This window comes from Danio rerio, chromosome 17, assembly GCF_049306965.1.
Source record: "Danio rerio strain Tuebingen ecotype United States chromosome 17, GRCz12tu, whole genome shotgun sequence".
Taxonomy (NCBI): domain Eukaryota; kingdom Metazoa; phylum Chordata; class Actinopteri; order Cypriniformes; family Danionidae; genus Danio; species Danio rerio.
The window spans coordinates 19265520-19287559 of NC_133192.1; the positions used below are offsets into that span (position 1 = coordinate 19265520).

Consider the following 22040-nt stretch of genomic DNA (forward strand, 5'->3'; position numbering starts at 1 on the left):
AATGTTTTAATGTTTAGACTTCAGTTATTTTGTTTACAATTAATCTTTTCTTTTAGTTTGAATTGTATGAATTTTTGTAATATGATTTGTTTTTCTTTATGGTTTTTGGCTTCAGTTAAGATTTTGAATCATTTAAGTGAGTTTATAAGTTGCTATTCTATTTTAGTTATGCTGCCAATACTAAGTAGCATAACTCGGTGTTAAACGGTGTTAAAATATTTCTCATCTTTGTTACGTGCTATTGTTGTGTGTGGAATTTGATGTGTAATCCAATACTGTGGTGCTTTTTATTTATCCCTAAATATACATAGTTTTTTGACACCCGAAAAAATTGTAGGAGCCTTAATAAATATATATATATATATATATATATATATATATATATATATATATATATATATATATATATATATATATATATATATATATATATATATATATATAAACTTTTATTTTTATCAGCATATTTTATTTACTAGGAAAGCATTAAAATGGAAATTCTGGGCTGAAACTGAAATCATAAATTCTAGATGCATTTATCCGGTAACGGAAAGCGAACCTGAAAATGCTTTGTAATAACTAGTTAAAATTTCATAAAATATTATAAAGTGATTTTGTAAGATTATAGTTTTTTTATTGAACACAGTGACTTCAGTTTTATTGATTTAAAAAAATCCCAAGCAGAATGTACAGTATATGAGTGGAATATTCAGAGAGTGGAATAATCAAAAAGCTTACAAGCTAGTGCTTTTGTGCTTTGGTCAGTGCTGCAACAAGCTATTGAAATGAATGGGTTTCATAGCACAGTGCTTTCTGCGTTTGGTGCTGCTTCAAGCCACTCATTAACAATGGTTGAAGCAGTGTAGCACAGTGTATCCTTCTGCCATTTTTCTCATTTGGCCAATCTATGCATCCTTATAATGTACTTTTCAATCATTTTAAAAGCCCCCAATATATTGAGATCTATTTGTAGAAGCATAAACGCACAGAACAACTGCTTTACATTACTGATGCTGTATTACAAAGCTTAATACTGTAAACCTGCTTGCTTTAAAGTAATCCATTCTATAAAGTTCTATAAAAAGTGCCAAAGTTCATAACTGATGTAAACATATTCACATTTCTATGACCAAATGCTTTCTTAACTACTGTTTTCTCACCAGTGTCATTTTGTAATGTTTAATTCATTATTGAGGAAAAACAATACATTCAAATATGAATCTAAACACTGCTCTCCTAAGCGAAGGAGAGCACTGTAGAGCTTCACTTTGAGTATATCAGTGCCTTATTAACACTGACCACACCTCAGCCAGACGGACTGGACATAAAGAGTAAAAACACGGCACTGCAATTGGGTCACTAGTGACAGGATCAAATAAGACAGATAGAGACTTTCTCTGAGGCTATTCCACATCACAGTGTCTCTCCAATTAAGTCAAGCGCACCCTGAGATGCTGCCAGCGCGATAGGAGATAGATCTAGCATTACTGCGAACACGTGTTTCTCTCTTTTTCAGCAAAGACACAGCAGGACTGCTTGTTAGAGTTGAATGTTAAGTTGCGTGCTCTGTTGGAGAGCCCGCAGTGCTTGTGCGCATACAGGCCAATGTATGTGGTTGAGAATGTCTAATTAAGCTAAAATTGCTAGAGATGGGCAACTGTACCAGCATTCTCGTGTTGCCTGTCAGATGTTGCCTGATGACCTCGGGGTGTGTATTTTTATCCTTTTTGAGTGTGTGAGATCAGAAATTAGCCGTGACAACAGTGTTTGAATGATCTTCAGCTCTGTTATAAAGTATTAAAAGCATTTTCTGTTATAACAGGAGTTATATGAGAGTTTGTTTACTTTAAAACTTATATAAACACCCAATCTGTTTTTGAAATAATCTGATTTTAATAGTTCTCTGCTTGTTTTGTGCATGTAAACACACGTAGGAGCAAAACAAAGTGAAACAGCTGCAGGTGTTTTTCAGTGCCAGTTTTTTAAGCTAAGCAACCATCAGCTGTGCTCTCCAGTGAATCACTAACAAATCCCAGTCAATGGCCCAGCTATAATCAAAGACTACATATTACACAAGACGCGTATAGTTTTGAATTGGGAAAAGTGTAATGGTCAATGTGGTGAATGAAGCCCCGCCTACTAGTACAAGAGCCAATCGTCGATAGCTGTAGTCGAATTACCATGCTTGTAAACATACAGGATGTGCGCGCAGTGAGGTTGCGGGAAAAAAACGGGAGCGCTGGCATTTACAGCGAGGAAATGACATCCGATACCGATGGATCGCGCCTCAATATAGTTGTTAAATGTGATATTTAATTAGACTTGTCTCTATCTAACGACTCTTCAGTCTTTTGAATTCATCAGGTAACGTGTCGATGCCATTCGTTTGTTAAGCTCAAAGATTTGTTTTAAAAACCATTTCTAAATTCAGTTCTAATTTCCAGCAAATGAATTAATGAACAATAATAACAAAGTGTGGTCAAAATACTGAGTTATTTCCAAATACACCTGCTATGCCCCATAAGGTCGAAAACCTGACAGGTCGACAAATCTAAGCTTGTTTTTAATAAAACAAATATAAATATGGATATAATAAATAATACTGCTAATAATAATAACATTATACAAAAGCAAATTGAATGAACTGAAAAAGCCTCCCGAGATGAAGAAAGTAAGGCAGTGGTTTTTAAATTCATGTAGGCTAGAAATTAATATGTTTTGTAATATTTTAATCATTTATATTTATATCATATATATATATATATATATATATATATATCCTTAATATATTATATCTTTTTCATATGTAAAGATATTTGCATATTGCTCTACATCTTGTGTGTAGTGTGTAAGCCAGGCGCACTTTGCGCCAGACAATAGACAGACTTTGTTCTGGTCTAAAGAACAGACTACAGTTTCTCAAAATAGCAATGCGCCAAAACACGCCTGCTTTTTTAGACCAGAACGCTTATGGGCGCACATTTGAGCGCAAATGCATTTGCTATTTAAACAGTGTGGCGCAACACCTCAAAACGACCCTTGCGCCGAGCTGAAACTAGCAAAAACTATTGCGCTGCGCCTTGCGCCACATTCCGCCGGGTGTATGATATGGCCCATGATATGTGAATGGCCCCTCAGAGCTATATTGCAAAAAATGCTTAACTTCTTAGATTTTTTGGTCTTGTTTCTGGTTCAAATATCTAATATCTAATATCTCAAGACACTATTTTTGGCTTGTCTAGACATTTTTATTGCCTGCACAGAAAGAGTTTGGCAGGGGCAGTTCATCAGACAGCGAAAGCAGACATTATGGAAGCGTAGTCATTTCTGTCCAATTAATGGCTGACATTAGCACATGTATGATTTTGGTTCAGGAATAAAAGGGTAGTGTGAAAGCAAAATGCACCAAATCTGAAAAAAATCACATCATATGAACTAAACCAAGTAAACTAACAGACTTTCCTGGAGTGAATTTACCCAAAAAATCAATCAGACCCTCATTGCTTCTCATTCATCAAGCAAGCATGATGAGTTTCAACGATCAATTCTGTGATTGCTTTAAACATTATTTTGATAATCGCTGTTAAACTAAATCTGTTCATCTTATGAAGCTATATCATGTTTTAAACCACTGTATGTATTATTAAAAGTTTATGAATGTTTTGACGCATTCATGTTTCTGGTGAATAGACTTTCAACAGATGAACTAACCCTTTAATCCTCTACATTATCAGTGGTCCCATTCAAATCTGGGCATAGGCCTCATTACTGTGGGTAACTCAACAAAACCCTATGTAGGGGTGTAGAAAACTATTTTCTTTGCATGTTCAAAGAGTTCCTGCTGCATTGCAGTCCTGCGGAGATGAAAGACTCCGTGAATGGAGCAGTCTTCCTCCGGTCAGCAATGGGGGACACTGGAGGTGGATTGAGACAGGGTTATGGACTCACTCAGGCTTTGTAGACAGCCTTGCTAATCAGCTTGGCAGTGCGTCAGGTGATCAGATGTACTGTAGTTAGATTAAAGGGTCACAAGGATTGGCAAAGAGGATTAACGAAGCAGGACCTCTGCCTACCACTACGGTTCTGATAGGCCCACAACCGCAAGTTAAGATAAAACAAGCTGTCAGATTACCGGCTTCATGTATGAAATGAAGGGTGAGATTAATATAAAAACAGAGATGATATGAATATAAAAGAAACACTGCAGTTTATTTGGGGCTCATTAAGGGCTCATCAGATACTGTAAGCAAATTAGAGGCTGTAGTGACATCTGGTGGTGAGATGGCTTTGATCACTGTGATGGAAACACAAAATGGCGCAGGAAAGAGCTGATTGATTGGAGAACAAGGATTAGCTATAGTTTATTGGGTCTGGGTGTAAAGGGCACGGGGGTGAACCTTTCCATCTCATTTCAAAGAGTTGTATGGCTCATCCTTGACTGATGCTGTTAACCTCTTTCTGGTCTTTCAAAGGGTATCAGAGGAGATAGTTAAGGCAGAAACATCTGTGACTAATTGCAAACTATTGTGTGTCAAAATGTCTTCCATTCAGTGGTTTTTAAGATTAATGTTTTTAAGAGACGTTTCTTATGTTTACCAGGGCCAAATGTATTTGATTAAACATGAAACGGTAGCAGTATATAAATTATTACACTTTAATATAACCGTAAGCTGAATTTTAGCCAATAATCAGAAATAATTATTATCATTCCTATAATCAGTGTAAAAAATCTGTTGGTTAATTTTGTATAAGTTTTGATAGATTTCTTTTCTGGGTTCTACTATAAATATAAAGTTCAAACAGCATTTGAAATTGTCGGTAAAGTAATTCAGTTTTTTTCAGTGCTTTTAACTCTTATAACAAAAAAATAACTAGTTACAAAAACACAAACTTACAGCGTAAATGGTTTTGTACATGATTCATAAGCAGATTACAAAAAAATAACGGAAGAATTATATATATATATATATATATATATATATATATATATATATATATATATTTTATATATATACTTACATTCATTATGCATTTATGCATTATGCATTTATGCATTATGTGTGTGTATGTGTGTGTGTGTGCAAGTAGACATGGGCGGACTCTGACGGTATGATAACCTTGGATAAAATATCATCCTTATCCTTTGACAGTATTGTGATTACTTCTCTAAAATATATTCTTTTTAAATGTCTGAATAAAAAACAAAACAAAAAAATCCCCTTTAAACACAGTATATTTTATTTTGAGAAACATTTATAATATTTTTGAGCAGTAACATGTAAGACTAAAAAATAAAATCAATAATTGACTCCTGCTGTCTTCATTAGTTTTAAGAACACAGATTTCTTTACAATTTGAAATGACATCCTATTAAAATGATATAATTGTTCCTAATATATATATATATATATATATATATATATATATATATATATATATATATATATATATATATATATATATATATATATATATATATATATATATATATATATATATACTGTATATAAAGATATGAAAAGTTGGCAGTTTTAAATATACCTTGAAAATGGTTATTGTCCCATGCATATACAAAAGTACTAATCATATAAACAGGAATACATACAGAAATAAGGATTTCTACTGTGACTTTCTGTCATATATATATATATATATATTTTTTTTACTGTCAACTTCTTTTAAAAACTTTACTGACCCAAAGCTTTTCAATGGCAGTTTACAGTTGAAGTCAGAATTATTAGCGGGGGGCTTATTTTTTCCCCAATTTTCAGTTTAATAGAGAGAAGATTTTTTCAACACATTTATAAACATATTAAATTTTAATAACTTGATGACAGTGAATAATATTTTACTAAGTATTTTTCAAGATACTTCTATAAAGCTTAAAGTGACATTTAAAAGCTTAACTAGGTTAATTAGGTTAACTAGGCAGGATAGGGTGATTAGGCAAGTTATTGTATAATGATGGTTTGTTCTGTACTATCGAGAAAAAAAAAAGACAGCTTAAAGGTGCTAATAGTTTTGACCTTAAAATGTTATTAAAAATTAAAAACTGCTTTTATTCTAGCCGAAATAAAACAAATAAGACTTTTCCCAGAAGAAAAAAAATATTATTAGACATACTGTGGAAATTAGTTGGGAAATATTTTTAAAAGAACAAAGATTTAAAAGGGGGCTAATAATTCGACTTTGGCTGTAGATATTTAAATATGTTTGTTGTTTAAATACATTATTATGGTCTTACATAAAATCCTATAATACATGTTATATTAAAGTAAAATAGTTTCTGAGGTTATGTCTTTTTGGAGTTAACAAGAAGCTTATGATGTTGTTTTGTATGTATGGTATGGTATGATGTGGTATCACAGTGTGGTTTGGCAACCTATCTGTACAGTCAGTGTAAATCTAAGTTGATGCACCTGTTAGGACAGGATGGAAAATTGTTTGGCAGAATGAATATTTTAATCCAAATAATTGTGTGCATAATCAGGAAGAAATGATTCTGAATGATCCAACTGATTTTTTATCCACATTATCAACTGCTTCCCTCTGGTAGGAGATGGTAGTCTTCTGGTAGTCCCCATAGGTTGAATCAATATACGAGATCCTTTGTACCAGTTTCAGTGGCTTTATATAATAAGCATTTATCTTAATTATCATTATAATTATTGTAACGACTGTTTTTTTATGTTTTTATTGTTTGTCTGCAGCAATATGTGATGCCCATAGTAAATGGGAGAAAGCTACTACTAATGGATATCTTTTTAAATAGGGTTCCTAATAAGGAGACCCCTGTTGCCTTGTCCAATCCCACAATCCTCATTATTCCTAAGTGCCATACAATGTATGTGTGTTTGTATGTGTGACTATTTACATGCTCTCAAACAGCTAATCCCTTCAGATAATGCAATCCTTGGCACCCACATCACCCTCATCATTCTTGTCTTCAGTTCATATTGAAAGAATGCATCGTTGACAACATGTAATTCAAACACACACACACACACACACACACACACACACACACACACACACACACACACACACACACACACACACACACACACACACACACACACACACACACACACACACACACACAAAAATGGAATGGAATTTGATTCTGATTGGCCAATTTCTGCATCCAATGACCAAATATATGTATTATTAGATTTTAGATGTTTTAGTTCACTGTAAAACCCAACAGTCAACTTTATCGAATGAAATGAGTGTAGTTAACCCAAAATTGACTGAAAGTTAATTCTACTCATTTAAAAAGAGTTTTGAACTCAGTGTTGAAGGTAATGAGTTCATTAATTACTTTATTACTTCAAATTAAATGGAGTAAGTTCACTGTACTCATATAGATTAGTTTTTTTAACTCAAATGGTTTGTAGCAATCGGTTTCCTCAAACGGTTTGCGTTGAATTATTGGGTTTTACAGTACTCAATTGGTTTGAGTTCGCTTCATTTATTGGGCTTTACTATGGCTTCGTTTACTCAAATGGATTAAGCTCACAGTGCTCTTTAGTATTAGTTTTTGAACTTAAATGGTTTGTTGCAATCGGTTTCCTCAAATAGTTTGAGTTACCTTAACTTATTGGGTTTAGAGTGTATGTTTACATAACTACACTGAAAAAAAATGATTTGTTGGATTTACTAAATTCTTTTAATATAAGTGGTTACTAACAATTGATATGTGCAGATTTTAAACAAACAAATGTATTAATGGTCAGCTTAATTTGTTTCAATTCAGCCTGTATAAATTGTTTGCAGTCATTCACCTTAAAAATTGTAATAAATCATGAATCATCTTTTTTCAGTGTAAGCACCTCTTGGTCTCTTTTAGAAGGGCTTTGAGTGTGTAAGGGATGTAAAATTACAACACAGACACACACACTCCTTTGGCATCTCCTCAGGCCTCCATCACCAAAAAGGTCATGAAAGGCATTTTGGGAATGCAGCATATACACAAAAAAACCCAGACACTTCCAGATCCTACTTTACTATTACTCCAGGACTGTTCTTTTATCCTGATTTATTGGCTTTTACTTCACAGACGTGAAATCAGTTTGTTTAGCCTTGCCTTCAGTTTCTCTGACATCTGATTATGTTCCAGCCAAACGTCAGATGGCTTCAATGAAATCCGCTTGTGTGTGTGTGTGTGTGTGTTTGTGTGTGTGTGTGTGTGTGTGTGTGTGTGTGTGCGTGCGTGCGTGCGTGTGTGTGTGTGTGTGTGTGTGTGTGTGTGTGTGTTGAAGTGAGTGTAGATTTCCTGATTTGAGATCTCTTTGTTGTCTAACTTGTTCTTTAAAGTATAAGTATAATGTGTATAATGTGGTCATGTCGGATGTGAACTGCGCTAAATGTTCATCTTTCAGTGTCTTTCTTTAGCTTTGACAGATGTCTTCTATTTAACTTGTGTAGCTGCGGTGCAATCTGGGATGTGGTATTGTATGACAGTGCCTAATAGAAAGCAGCACGATTTCGAAATGACTCAGATTGCAGGATGACCAAATCACTTTTAGGGAGTTTTCAGAGTAAACCGGTTTTCATAACATAAGAAATTGTGTTTGGAGAAACTTGAGTAAGGCCGAAAGAAGAAGAAAAAACAAGCAGGGAATGAAAAATGTTGGGCCACACAAGAACTGAAGTTCATCCTGACTCTGCAAAGAATGTGTAAAGAGTGAATATATACTATAGTTCAGATTCTGATATGTATTACATGGAAGAAATTAATACTTTTATTCAGCAATTTCATATGAGTGGAAATTAAAAATGTTTCCAAGAATGTTGTTTCACACGAGCTGTGTTTTTTTAAACTTTATTCATCAAAACATTTAAGCAGTTTAACTTTAAACAGAACTCATTGCTTTAACCATTAACTATAATAATGTTTCTTTGACTCTAAAACAAGTTAATTTAAGTTGCAATGATATTTAATATTGATACATTTTATATTTACATTTATTCAATTACCAGATGTGTTATCCAAAATGATTTAAAAATATGGAAAACATGTTAATAAGAAAGTGTCTGGTGCATATGGGGAGAAGAGAGTAAATCTTACGGGTGGTTTGTCAAACCCACTTACCTGTGTAAAGCAGAACATATTACTATCTTTATTATATATATTCAATTAAATATAAAGTCTTTGTAAATATAAAATACTTTTTTTTTGGAAAGAAATATTATTTATCCTAAACTTTTTCAATTGCATTATATAATGATCTACATTAAAAACTGCCATTTTTCTAATACATTTTCTTTTTCGATTTTTCAGACTCATCATCAAATTACATCCGCCAACTGGAGACCAAAGTGCGGATTTTAGAGGATGACAACAAGCAATTGTTATCTCAGGTAAGAGTCTAAACTCTCACAACAGCCCAATCAGAATGAAGTAATTTGCATATAGACAATATTAATCAACAGGTCAAGGTGGAAAGTAGCAATGTGCATCTGCTGTTAAACACATAATAAAAGAATAATTGTAATAATAGGAGTAAAGTATACAGTAAAATAAATACCACACTATTTGCAGTATTAAGATTTGGGTTTGGTGTTCCACATCTTTTTAATAAATTTAAATGTAAAATTATTAAATGTAAAAATCTGTCCACAAGCTTGCATAAACAACATCGGAAGTTTCATAAAGCAATTAAAGGGATAGTTCACCTAACTATACAAATTTATTCACCTTTTACTCACCTGTTCTAAACTTGGTTGAGTATATGTCTTTTGTTGAACACAAAATACGATATTTTTAAAACCTTTGGATATCAATGATTACAGGTCTCCAACATTGTTCAGAATATCTTCATTTGTGTTTAACGACAACAAAAAATATATATTTAGAAAAATGTAGAAAACGTGTAACAATGGACTTCCACAGAACAATTTTTGTTTTTCCTACTATGGATATCAATGTTTACAGGTTTCCAGCATTGTCCAGAATATCTTCTTTTCTGTTCAGCAACAAAAAAGATATTCAGAAAAATGTTGAAAACCTGTAAACATTGACTTCTCCAGAACAGTGTTTGTTTTCTATGGATACCAATGGTTACATGTCTCCCAACATTCTTTGGAATATCTTAACTTGTGTTCAACAACAGCAAAAAATATATTTAGAAAAATGTTGAAAACCTGTAACCATTGACTTCCACAGAACAGTGTTTGTTTTCTATGGATGCCAATGGTTGCAGGTTTTCCAACATTCTTCGGAATATCTTAACTTGTGCTCAACAACAACAAAAAAGATATTTAGAAAAATGTTGAAAACCTTTACCCATTGACTTCTCCAGAACAGTGTTTGTTTTCCATGAATACCAATGGTCGCAGGTCTTCCAATATTCTTAGGAATATCTTAACTTGTGTTCAACAACAAAAAAGCATATTTAGAAAAAATGTTAAAAATCTGTAACCATTGACTTCTCCAGAACAGTATTTGTTTTCCTACTATGGATAGCAAAGGTTACAGGTTTCCTGCATTCTTCAGAATATCTTCTTTTCTGTTCAGCAACAACAAAAAAGGCTATTGAGAAAAATGTTTAAAATCTGCAACCATTGACTTCCATAGAACAGAATTAGTTTTTCCTACTATGAATGCCAATCGTTACAGGTTTTCAGCATTCTTCTTTTGTGCTCAACAACAACACAAAGAAAGAAACTAAAGGTTATTTTTGAGTGAAACCCTCTTTAACACATGTAAATTCTTACATATAGCCTCCTTACGGATTTTTATGAAGTAATGTTTAAAAATGTTGTTAGCTTACACAGCATGTGATCGTCAATTTACTGAAAATGAAAATTAAAGGTTGGTTGGTGAGCAGATAGTCAGCTTGGGCCCAAGCAGTTTGCAATTGTATGTGTTTATGTTGTATATTGTAATATTGTAATACAAGATATATACAGTAAACAATCCATTATATATTTTACAAATTAGCCAGATGACTTTCACTCCTCTGGTGATCATCCCTTTTGCTTATCACCAATTAGTAAAGATGCCACATTTTAATTGCATTCCTCCTGCACTAATTCATCCCACTGCTCCAAGTCTTAGATGCCGAAATGAGTCTCTGATTTCATATTATGACAATGTCAGAGCTGTGAAGAATAGACCCTAGAGCTCCGACTGTTATATGAGACAAAGATACAGATCTGTCACTAACAATTTTCATTTTCAGACAGTCTTCATCTCTTGTTGTCTGAGCCCCAATTTAAAGGCAGCGAGCGCACATCCATCTCAATATAATAAACAGCACAGGTGACTATAGTCTCTGTCAGTTTAATTGCATACGCTCATCTCTGATATTCCAATACTAGTACTTCAGATTTTTTCTTTTTCTGATGATGGATGGAGCCTTGCTTTCTTTTTATTGCCTTCATAGATAACTCAGTTCAGCGAAGATATTTTAGGATATGCAAGTTTTGTATATATTGTGTTTGGAAACTTCAAGAATGGTCAGTCAAAGGCATTGGAATGTTTTATTGCTTGTTTTTAAGCTGAAGGGGTTTTTAAAACAATCATTTTGCTATAACTCTGTCATTGTATTTCACAATCAGGTAGTAAAGCAGATAGTAAGCAGCATTCAGCTGTGTAATTTAGGGCTTAAAAGGAAAAGAATGTTGTTACCTGCGGGGTCATCAGGTCGTGCCGTAGATCTCGTTCATGGGGTCAAACCTGTGTTCAATTATGCATGCTTGCTAAAACATCGTGAGCAGGAAGGATTTCATTGCACTTTTATTTTTTGACTGAGCCATTTCATTTCGATATAACTTTTATTTATAAAAGAGGTGAAATGGTTTCTTAAATAGAATCTGGTTTCTTTTACAGAAAAAAAAAAAATTAATACATTTACAATTTACTCCAACTCCAAATTGGAAGTTTACATTTTTCTCTTTTTACATTTTTCTCAGAGTTGAATTTTCCCCAGTATTCTGAATTCAATCTCAAAATTTGAAAAATATTGTTTTTCTCTGAATTCTGAGTTTACATTTTACAATTCTACACAAGCAAAGATATTTGAGTAACTATAACATCCTCAGAAATACCATTATACATTTACTCTTTTTTTCTCAGAATATTTACATTTTGCTTTTCTTTTTTACATTTTTATGCTTTTTTTTACAGTTCACATCTTTACAGTTAAGTTTTTAAATTAGTGTTTGAGTTTACATTCTACTTTTTCCCTCTCAAAATACAACAACTATCTTTTTAGATTCAAAACTTACAGTAGTTTTCATTTCAAAATTATTACTTTTTTTTTCAAAAATCATACAATTATAAAGTAAAATTTAGATTTTTGCTATTGTTTTTTATTCTATAGTTGAATAAGCTGCTATGTTCTTTATAAACACACATGCACAAAACATTGTATTACTATAGTCATCATATTATTCCTATAATATGAGAGTACTAACAAGGTTGTAGCAGAGACAGTGACATGACATGGGTTTATCACATTCACATGTAATAAACTTCCAGTAAAAGGTTAATGTGACTATCTGCAGTGTCTTAAGTTTCTTTTTACAGCATTGGCAGTCTTATTTAATGAAAATATAAGCTGTTAAATGGCCTTAAGCATTTATTTTGTTGTCCAAGTGTATGAAAGGCTGTTTAAACACAAGCACCATCAGTAGCAGCAGGCAAGCACATAAACTTCACTGAAATACTGTGGTAAAATACATTTCCATATCTTAAAGTCATGATGAGGAATGATTTAATTTAATGCAGTGCTTCTTGAGACCCACTATATCGTATATCAATCAAGCAGATCATTGATTTTTAAATAAACTAGATTTTAAACATGGTGATTTTGTAATAGTATGCCAGTTGACTGGAAGCGCTTGAGCTGGCTTACTGAAAATGAAAAGTTTCTGTGCATTAATCCAATTGCACAACCTTCACACACAGACAGACGGAAGCTTTTGAAAGAACACACTTTTTTCCTGAGAAAGTTCATAACCTCTATTAAGCTCCTGTAATCCCTTAGTGAGCTGTTTGCACACACCAGTCATCAACGGAAAGGCCAAAATGGGGATAATCACACACACAGATACTTTCACTACAGAGGAAATAGATTTATTCCTCATTGTGTTAAGACATTTACATGTTTTGTTTCTATTTTAGAATAGAAGATTATGCCCTTTTATGAAGCTCCAGACTGTGCAATATGACAAAAAATATCGTATGGACCAAATAAAAAGTCTATTGTTTTATATTAAGATTTATTTCACAAAATATATTGTTTACTGTAATACTTTTTATAATTTACAGTATCATAAATATTACATGCCATTATGAGGATGCAGACAGGAACATGAATAAAAGCATTGTAAGAAAGTTGTAATCTTGAAAGTACAATCTTTACATTTTGCATTTTATTTATATCAATATTAGTTATATCTATTTGAATATTAACTTAATATTTGACCTGAAATCATTAGTTTTTAGTGTTTTATATTTATATATTTTTCTTTTAATAGAAAGTAATGCAATATATTACTCTTTATTTTTGTTATGTTTGCGTGGTGTGATGTAATGTGGTGGCACCATACTGTAGGTAGTGCTGTCGCCTCACAGCAAGAAGGTCGCTGGTTCAAGTCTCGGCAAGGTCAGTAGGCATTTCTGTGTGGAGTTTGCATGTTCTCCCTGCGTTTGCGTGGATTTCCTCCAGGTGCTCCGATTTACCCCACATGTGGTCTAGGTGAAATGGGTCGGCTAAATTGTCCGTCGTGTATGAGTGTGAATGAGTGTGTGTGGATGTTTCCCAGTGATGGGTTGCAGTTGGAAGAGCACCCGCTGCGTGAAACATGTGCTGGATAAGTTGGCAGTTCGTTCCGCTGTGGTAACCCCAGATTAATAAAGGGACTACGCTGAAAAGAAAATGAATGAATGAATGAATGAATGTGAACTGATGTCAATCATTTGTTGTTTAGCTGAAGGTGGGTGCGGGTGTAGTGCTTTGCATCAAGTTTTGTTTTTGTTTTTTGTGTTTTTTTTTTTTTCTGTCGTCTTTCTTGCAGTTGTAAAGAGGTTTACTTTCAAATAATCTACACTTAGCAACAATCCACTTATTTTCTTCCATGAGTTCAAAATAACAAGAATCCTATGCAAAAATGTATAGTATACTCTGGCGTGCCATTGTTTCTTACTTCCTGTTTGATGGACGATTTGGGAATCATTTGTTTTAACCGGATCTTCTAAGTGGAACGGTTGAACCAGTTCATTAAATTGAACTTAGTTGTCTTCACTAAATACTTAATTATTTACTTTTTAAACATACTGTACCGTACCCCCTCTGACTTGAAATAAAGCAATATCCTGATTGACTAGAACAGTACACTGACTCATCTGCTATGATAAAAGAGACCCGATGATGATGAGTGAGAGCCGACTGTCTGTTCCCTCGCAGCACGCTCTCTCATTAGCCCCTTTCACATAGTGATACTGGTAACTTTATCTGTAAATTCAGAAAAAGTGCTGTTCACACAGCTAATGACGTTAAGGAATTTTTCCGGAAAACACAATTCAAACATCCATTCCAAACTACCGGTAAATTCTGATATCATTAACAAGAAATGACCTCTAAACGGCTGCATTTGTTTTTGTTAACATTTGACTACATTACAAACTCTGGATAGATAAGTATTCTGAATAACGTCGGTGAAATTGAAAACATATGGAGGAACACTTTCGCATGTCGAGATGTACATAACATGTGTGTGCTGGTTCTCACCGGTTGCTTCACGTGCACACGCGTCAAGCAACCAAAGCAGCTTGAAGGTAAACAAATGGCGGTTTATCATACGCATTTTATTGATAATAATTTAAACAGTTGGCATTTAGAAGGTACATAGAAACGTTTTCTGACTAACATCTAGCAGCTAAATGTATCTGAAAAAATACTCAAAGGCTTTTGTTTTCATAAACAGCGCGGATGTGAGTGCTTCTGAATGTTCTGATTGGCTGGAGTACATGTCTCACATCAGCGCGTTTTAAACGTGAACGCCACCTTCGGGCAATTTTCCTTCTGCGTTCACACAGCACAGCATTCCAGCAAATAACCGGTAATGTTACAACTCTTTCCGGAACGAATTTACCTGTATTTTCAAAAGGATCCTGTTCACCCATACAGACCTTTCCAGAAAATTGGCAGTAATTTTCCAGGAAGGTCTGTATGTGTGAAAGGGGCTATTGAGTGTGTGATTCAACCTCATTTTTATTTCACAATATTTTTTTAAAAAGCCAATTAAGCAAGGTAAAAATCAACTTGCGTTACATTTTTCTAAAAGTAACTCAAATAATATTACTTATTTTTAAAAGTAGTCCGTTACTTTACTCGTTACTTAGAAAAGTAATAGTATTACGTAACATGCATTACTTAAAGCGATTTACCCCCAACACTGATCATAATATATATCTTTATCAAGATATGAGATGCGTTTTTTCATCAGCCTCAGTTGTTTAGAAGGTATTTTATGGCCTGTGACACTCAAATATGCAGCGGTAGGAGTTTTGCGGACAGGTGCCTTTTGGCTGAATTTCTTGGGTCATTATTTATGAAGCGTGACTGACATTATCCTCTCCGTTTTGCTTTCTTTTACCTTTTATCCTCTTCTCAGATCACCATTCAGGAAATGATCTCACGTGCCATCCGCTATCCATTTTTCATTCACAAACATTTTTGCAAGGCTTTTATTATCATCCTGAAGTCAGATATGTTGAAGACAGCACATTCTGCTCCATTATCAATCATGACTGTTGTTTTAACAGGGTATTTTTTGGCCCATAATATATTATCAAACAAGGGAAAAGGAGTGTCCATGACAAAGTCAGAAAATGAATTTAATTAAAATTATATTATAACTAATTGAAGAATGCTAGACCAACTGTGGTTTCTTTGTGCTTGGACTGCTGGATCTTTTTTTCGTTGTTTTGTTGATGTTGTTCTAGTAAATCTGATGAGATTTGGTGTTGTTGGTGAGAAGAGGTCAGGCAGCAGCTGTATTTATAAACTCAGTGTGTGTTAATGCATTGCGGGTCCCTCAACGTCTGTCCGGCTAATGCCAAAAATCTGGAAGAAAGCAAGTGGAAGTAAATCTGTCTGGATGGTTTCTGTTTTGTCAGATACAGACATTCTTTGTTATTTCAAATTTAGTCATGTTTGCCACATAGAGGCTTGCATTGGGCGGTTAATGTTTGGTCATTTCTTATGCTCCTGTGTTTTCTGCAGTGGAATCTAGTCATGAAAATGAGATTTGCTCAAAACCATGGAATTTTGGCAGGTTTTTTTTGTGTGAATAAATTAAGGTCACTGCACAGCTAAATAAATTGTGAAATTTAGTTTAAAGCTTTATTAATCCCCTTGGGGCAATTTATATGACAAGAATGACACGCTTAACACAATAAACACTAACACTTAACATCAAGTACACAAACAAAAACTGAAAAAAATATATAATAATAATAAAAATTAACAATAACAATAATTTATAAGAAAATAAATAAAATAATCATAATAATCAACCGATCAACTACATTTATAATGTAACCGAATATCTTCAGGCACAAAAGTAAAACGAACTAATGTCTATGAACTGTAAAACGACTATTTGAGAATAAAATCTGTGTGCTTGTGAAAAGGAATGGACTGGTTTTATGAATTATAGACATACTCAAGCTCAAAAATTCAGTTTAATTTGAAGAAATGGTGACAGAAATCCCTGCCTATATCATTTTACAGAAGTAGTAGTAATAATATTAAAGAAATATACATTTTAAGAAATAATAATCCCACATTTTTACAGGAGTAAAACGGAATTTGACTGAAAATGGTACTTTTACATTCTTTCATACATAGTACTGTATTGTATCACTTTTTGGTTCTCCCTTTGATACTGTATATCTAGTGAACTATAGTTTTTTTTAGTTGTTAATTTTATTTTGCCGTTAATCCCTCTAATAATAATAATAAAAATAATAATAATAAAGATCCGTGTTTGACAAATGTCTGCTTTTCTCCGCAGCAGGGCAGTGTAGGAGACCTGAAGACGCTCCGGAAAGGTCTTTCTCTGTATCACTCGGAGTCTCAGCTCTCCTCGCTCTCACAGTTTCAGGACACCTTACAAAACGTACGTATATGCCGTCTGACATCAGCAAATTTTTTACAATCGGAGCCAAAACCTAAAGCACATCCAAGCTTAAAAAGATTTGTCATGTTGAGCCGATTTAGAGGAGATTTGACTACAATTAGCTGTCGCAGTTCCAGCTGGTAGTAGGATTCAGGGTTGCTCTTTGTTGAAGCAGACGAGAATTGACCAGAGCCAACAGATTAATACATCAGCCTCAGTGACATGGGAAAGTCCAGATCGGGACAGGTCTTCATGATTGTTTTTTTCTTTTTTTTTTTCATGCTTTATATATATGCTTATTTATTATTCATTAATTCATTTTATTTTATTTTAATAATATTTTATTTTATTTTAGTATTTTTTATATAATAGTTTTTTGTTTATTGATTGATTGATTGATTGATTTTTTAATTATGTAAATCTAATTTGATTATATTTTACAGGTCTTTTTTTAGTTTACACTTTTTTTTAATAGTTTTACCTTTTATAAATTGCACAGATTTTATACAGTAGTTGCGATTCAGAGATTTGGTGTTAAATTAATCAAAAGTTTTACATTGAAAGCATATTCAATGCCTTTTATAACACAATGATTTGTTATATCATTATTTGATGTAACAAGATAGATTTACCTAAAAAAGAAACAACAAACTCATTCTGATACATATGTAAAATTTGTAAATGGAAAATGGATTGTATTAAATTTGATCATATTTTTATATTATAAACAAAATTCATCCCAAAACCTTTTGAAGGCTATAGTGTATTTTCTTCATTAGACATGTTATTCTTTTTGGTAATGTGATGAGAAGTGTTTATATATTAGAATGCAGGAAAGTAAAAGCATGAAAGATGTTTTTTTTCTCCTAGATCATTTCCCGTGGAGTGTGTTTTGATCTCTGCTGTAGACTCTTAGGGCATCCATTCCTTCTTTCAAGGATCATTTCTAACATAAAATGTTATTATGACTATTACTGTTACTACATCTCTGAATTGTACAAAGGTTTGATAATTGTACAGGTTACTGATAAATTAAAAGTCCTTTAGCATACTTTGCATATACCCTATTTCAAACTACAGCTGATCAAATCATTATTAATCAGGTAAATTGTTTTCTAAATCGATCTTTCTCTTTTGTATGTTGTAGTGCAGTATTTATACAAAAGTAATATTGTGATCCCCGATTGCAACAGAGAAATACTTGGAGATATCTCTGTAGACTGATGGCATTTTAGTATATATCACATATTAGATATTATGCTAGAGAATCATACAAACACTTGCTCTAAAGTGACATTAGTGAATGAGAAACTGTTTCACAACTGTTCCGACGTCAGCAGGATATGTGAAGGAATGGCGGATGAAAGTAGTTCTCCTTACAAAAGGATTTTGAGACGTGTTTGATTTTCTTTTTTATGTACCCGATTATGCTGTGGAACTGTTGTATAAACGCAATATCAAACTCGTAGTAGTGTGATGTGGCTGTATATCGTCACTGGTAGGACACTAATGCACGCCTCTCACCAGTGCTGGTCACACTGCTACTTGTGTGATATTGGTCATGTATATATGTGTATATATTTTTTATTATTTTATTTTTTGCATCATATATTGTAGATACATATATTTCTGTATGTATAATTATATGTGTGATGGTGTAAATGTGTAATTAGATATTTTAAATAATTTCTTGTTTTTTATGTAATGAAAATGCTGTAACATAAACATGTAAAACTTCACAATTGCTTATGAATGTGAAGTTGATAATGCATTAATAGTCAGAGCAGAGATAATACATTAATCTGATTAATTACAGATAATGCATTAAAAAATATATGAACTTATGATTATATAATTAAATGATAATTTGGGAGCAAGCAAAATGTAGTATGCAGATTTTTAAACACATCCAGTTGTTCTTTTATTATCCCTTCCCTCTTTTATTCTATCACCCTCTCTCTCTCTCTCTCTCTCTCTCTCTCTCTCTCTCTCTCTTTCTCTGTCTGTCTTTTCTCCTGAGATATTATTATCATCATAATCATCATTGTCATCATCATGATTCCCCTCCGCTCGTATCCTCAGTAAAGGTCATCCATGAACCTGTGCGTGAGCTCATCAGCGCAGTCATCAGCAATGACAGGCAGAAACCGCACAGCTGCTCCGCTTTAAAATGAGGGACAGTTTCCACAGCAAGGAGAAATCAATTAGAGGGTCTCGTCCTCAGAGACTGCTGGCCTTATTTTATCTCAGCTCATCTCTGTCTACCAGCTCACGGCTTCATTAGCATGGCTTTGAACTTTCGCTTTAATCACGGGACGAGATGGCACTGAATAATGCAGCGGCGAGCTGTTGAAACAATAATCAGGTTGTAGGAGCGATGCGGTCGAGGTTACACGAGGAGAGCTAATCAGAGGAGTTTCAGAGGTGCTGTTACAGTTGTTTAACAGAGCTTTCATTAATAATAATTATTTATTGGATTTACTAAATTTTTTAAGGTAAGTGGTTGCAAACAATATATAGGCTGAATTTTTACAAACAAATTAAATTTAGTTATGTTCAACAAACTTTTTGTTTGTTTAAATTCAGCCCATATAAATTGTTTTTAACCACTTTAAACCACCTTAAAAATTTAATAAATATAATAAATCATTTTTTTCATTGAAGATGTGCCGTGGACAAGATTTGCATGCATGTTTGTTCAAGAATGTGATCAAATTTGGAAATATAGTGGAATATTGCATGTAATTTCAAATGATTTCCAGCTATTTTTTTAAATAAGGTTTTAGAATTGTAGGTACATTTACAATCTCCAAATTAAAATTTCAATTATTTTTCAAAAACAAATACTTTAAGGGATCAGTTTTGAATTCATTTGAAAAAATAATGGTTGTATGTGTATTTAGGGGTGTTCTTAAAATATTAACTTAAAGACTCCCACTATAGCTATTTTTGACTGATTCCCTATCAAATTTGATAATTTTGTATTATTGTACATTGAAAATGCTTTTAGTTAGTTAAGTAAATTATAAATTTGTTGTATTCCAGTTGCTTAAAAATGCTTGAGTCATATGTATAAAAAATCAAGCAGATTAAATGTGCAAGATACAGTTGAAGACAGAATTATTAGCCCCCCCCCCCCCCCCCCCCCCCCCCCCCGAATTATTAGCCCCCCTGTTTATTTTTCCCCCAATTTCTGTTTAACAGAGAGAAGATTATTTCAACACATTTCTAAATACATTACTTTTAATAACTCATTTCTAATAACTGATTTATTTTATCTTTGCCATGATGACAGTAAATAATATTTGACTACATATTTTTCAAGACACTTCTATACAGCTTAAAGTGACATTTAAAGGCTTAACTAGGTTAATTAGATTAACTAGGCAGGTTAGGGTAATTAGGCAATAATAAAACACATAAGACTTTCTCCAGAAGAAAAAATATTATCAGACATACTGTGAAATTTTTTTTCGCTCTGTTAAACATCATTTGGGAAAAAAAAAAATTCAAATGGGACTAATAATTTTGACATCATCTGTATACAGTAGCAGAAATGTGGGATATAAATTCAAAATTCTGACTTTTTCTTTAAATTTTACAAAATAAACATGGTATTGGGAGTTTTTAATCTCAAAATTCATTAATGTAAATATTAATTTTGTATTTTTAAATTATTTTATTATTTTATTATTATTTTATTATTTTATTTATTTAAAAATAAAATAAAGAAGTGATAAATGTTTAAATGTTTATTTGGAATCAAAATAAATGTTCAATACACATACCTTTTTCTTTAAAATAACCATTTTTAGAATGTCAAGGACATTTTCTAGTCTAAAGAACCCGCTTCCACTATAAAAAAAAAACCTTTGTGCAAAGAAATGTTTCTACAAATATTGATCAATCTTCATGAAAAATACATGTTTTTATACAAATACAATATACAAATACAAATACAAATGTTTGCACATTTGTCACTCTGCTAGAAAGCTAAACTTAAAAAATATGTATATATAACCCTTGTACTAGCATTCACATTTCCTGCTCCTCTTTCCCCATCAGAGTCTGCATGTGGTCTAATCGATGGATTTGTTTAATCCAGGCTGTGACCTGCTTCTGATGTCCAAGTGTTGTTTACGATCAATGTATTTTGTGGATTAAACTGATGAAAGATTAGCTGTGGGTGTTTATGTAGGCATTACTATGCCTGTTCAGAATATCCCATTAATGGTCTCTGATTTGAAAAGCCTAAACAATATCTTAATGATTTAATTTGGCAGCATCTAGTGGTAGTCTTATCTTGTACACACTCCAGCCAGTCACACAGATATTCCTTATGGCAAAGCTTTAAAAACTGGGCACCACATCCAAAATTGGATGATCAGTCATTTTCCGTTAATGCCTTCTTAATGGATTATTTTTGAATAATCAATAGTCTGATGAATCTGAAGGCCATTCAGCAGCATTATATGTCTATTTCAGTTCACTATAATGTAAATACTTGATAGCAGGGATGTGGCGGATATCTTAAAAGTAGGGGGGACAGCTGTATGAGGCCAAAAAATTTACATTTATTAATCACCTGTTTCTAAATGGTCTGTCTCTAAAAGTAAGGGGTCACAAACTTAGATACGTGAGGAGACCCATGATTTTTATAACTTACAAAGTTAATAAAGGGCAACACAGTGGCACAGCAAGAAGGTCGCTGGTTCGAGCCTCGGCTGGGTCAGTTAGCATTTCTGTGTGGAGTTTGCATGTTCTCCCTGGGTTTCCTCCAGGTGCAGATGAGTGTGTATGGATGTTTTCCAGAGATGGATTGCAGCTGGAAGGACATCCGCTGCATAAAACATATCCTGGATAAATTGGCGGTTAATTCCGCTGTGGCGACCCTAGATTAATAA

General features: G+C 33.1%; 1 protein-coding gene across 4 annotated transcripts in view; it reads left to right on the forward strand.

Moving 5' to 3' along the window:
* The window catches only part of ccdc85ca (coiled-coil domain containing 85C, a), a 115501-nt gene that overhangs the window by 81548 nt on the left and 11913 nt on the right, over window positions 1–22040 (forward strand). For 2 of the 4 annotated variants that reach the window (XM_073927503.1, NM_001045384.1), the window contains 2 exon segments: window positions 9284–9363; window positions 17032–17136. In XM_073927503.1, coding sequence (XP_073783604.1) covers window positions 9284–9363; window positions 17032–17136 — 185 coding nt within the window. 4 annotated transcript variants of the gene reach the window in all.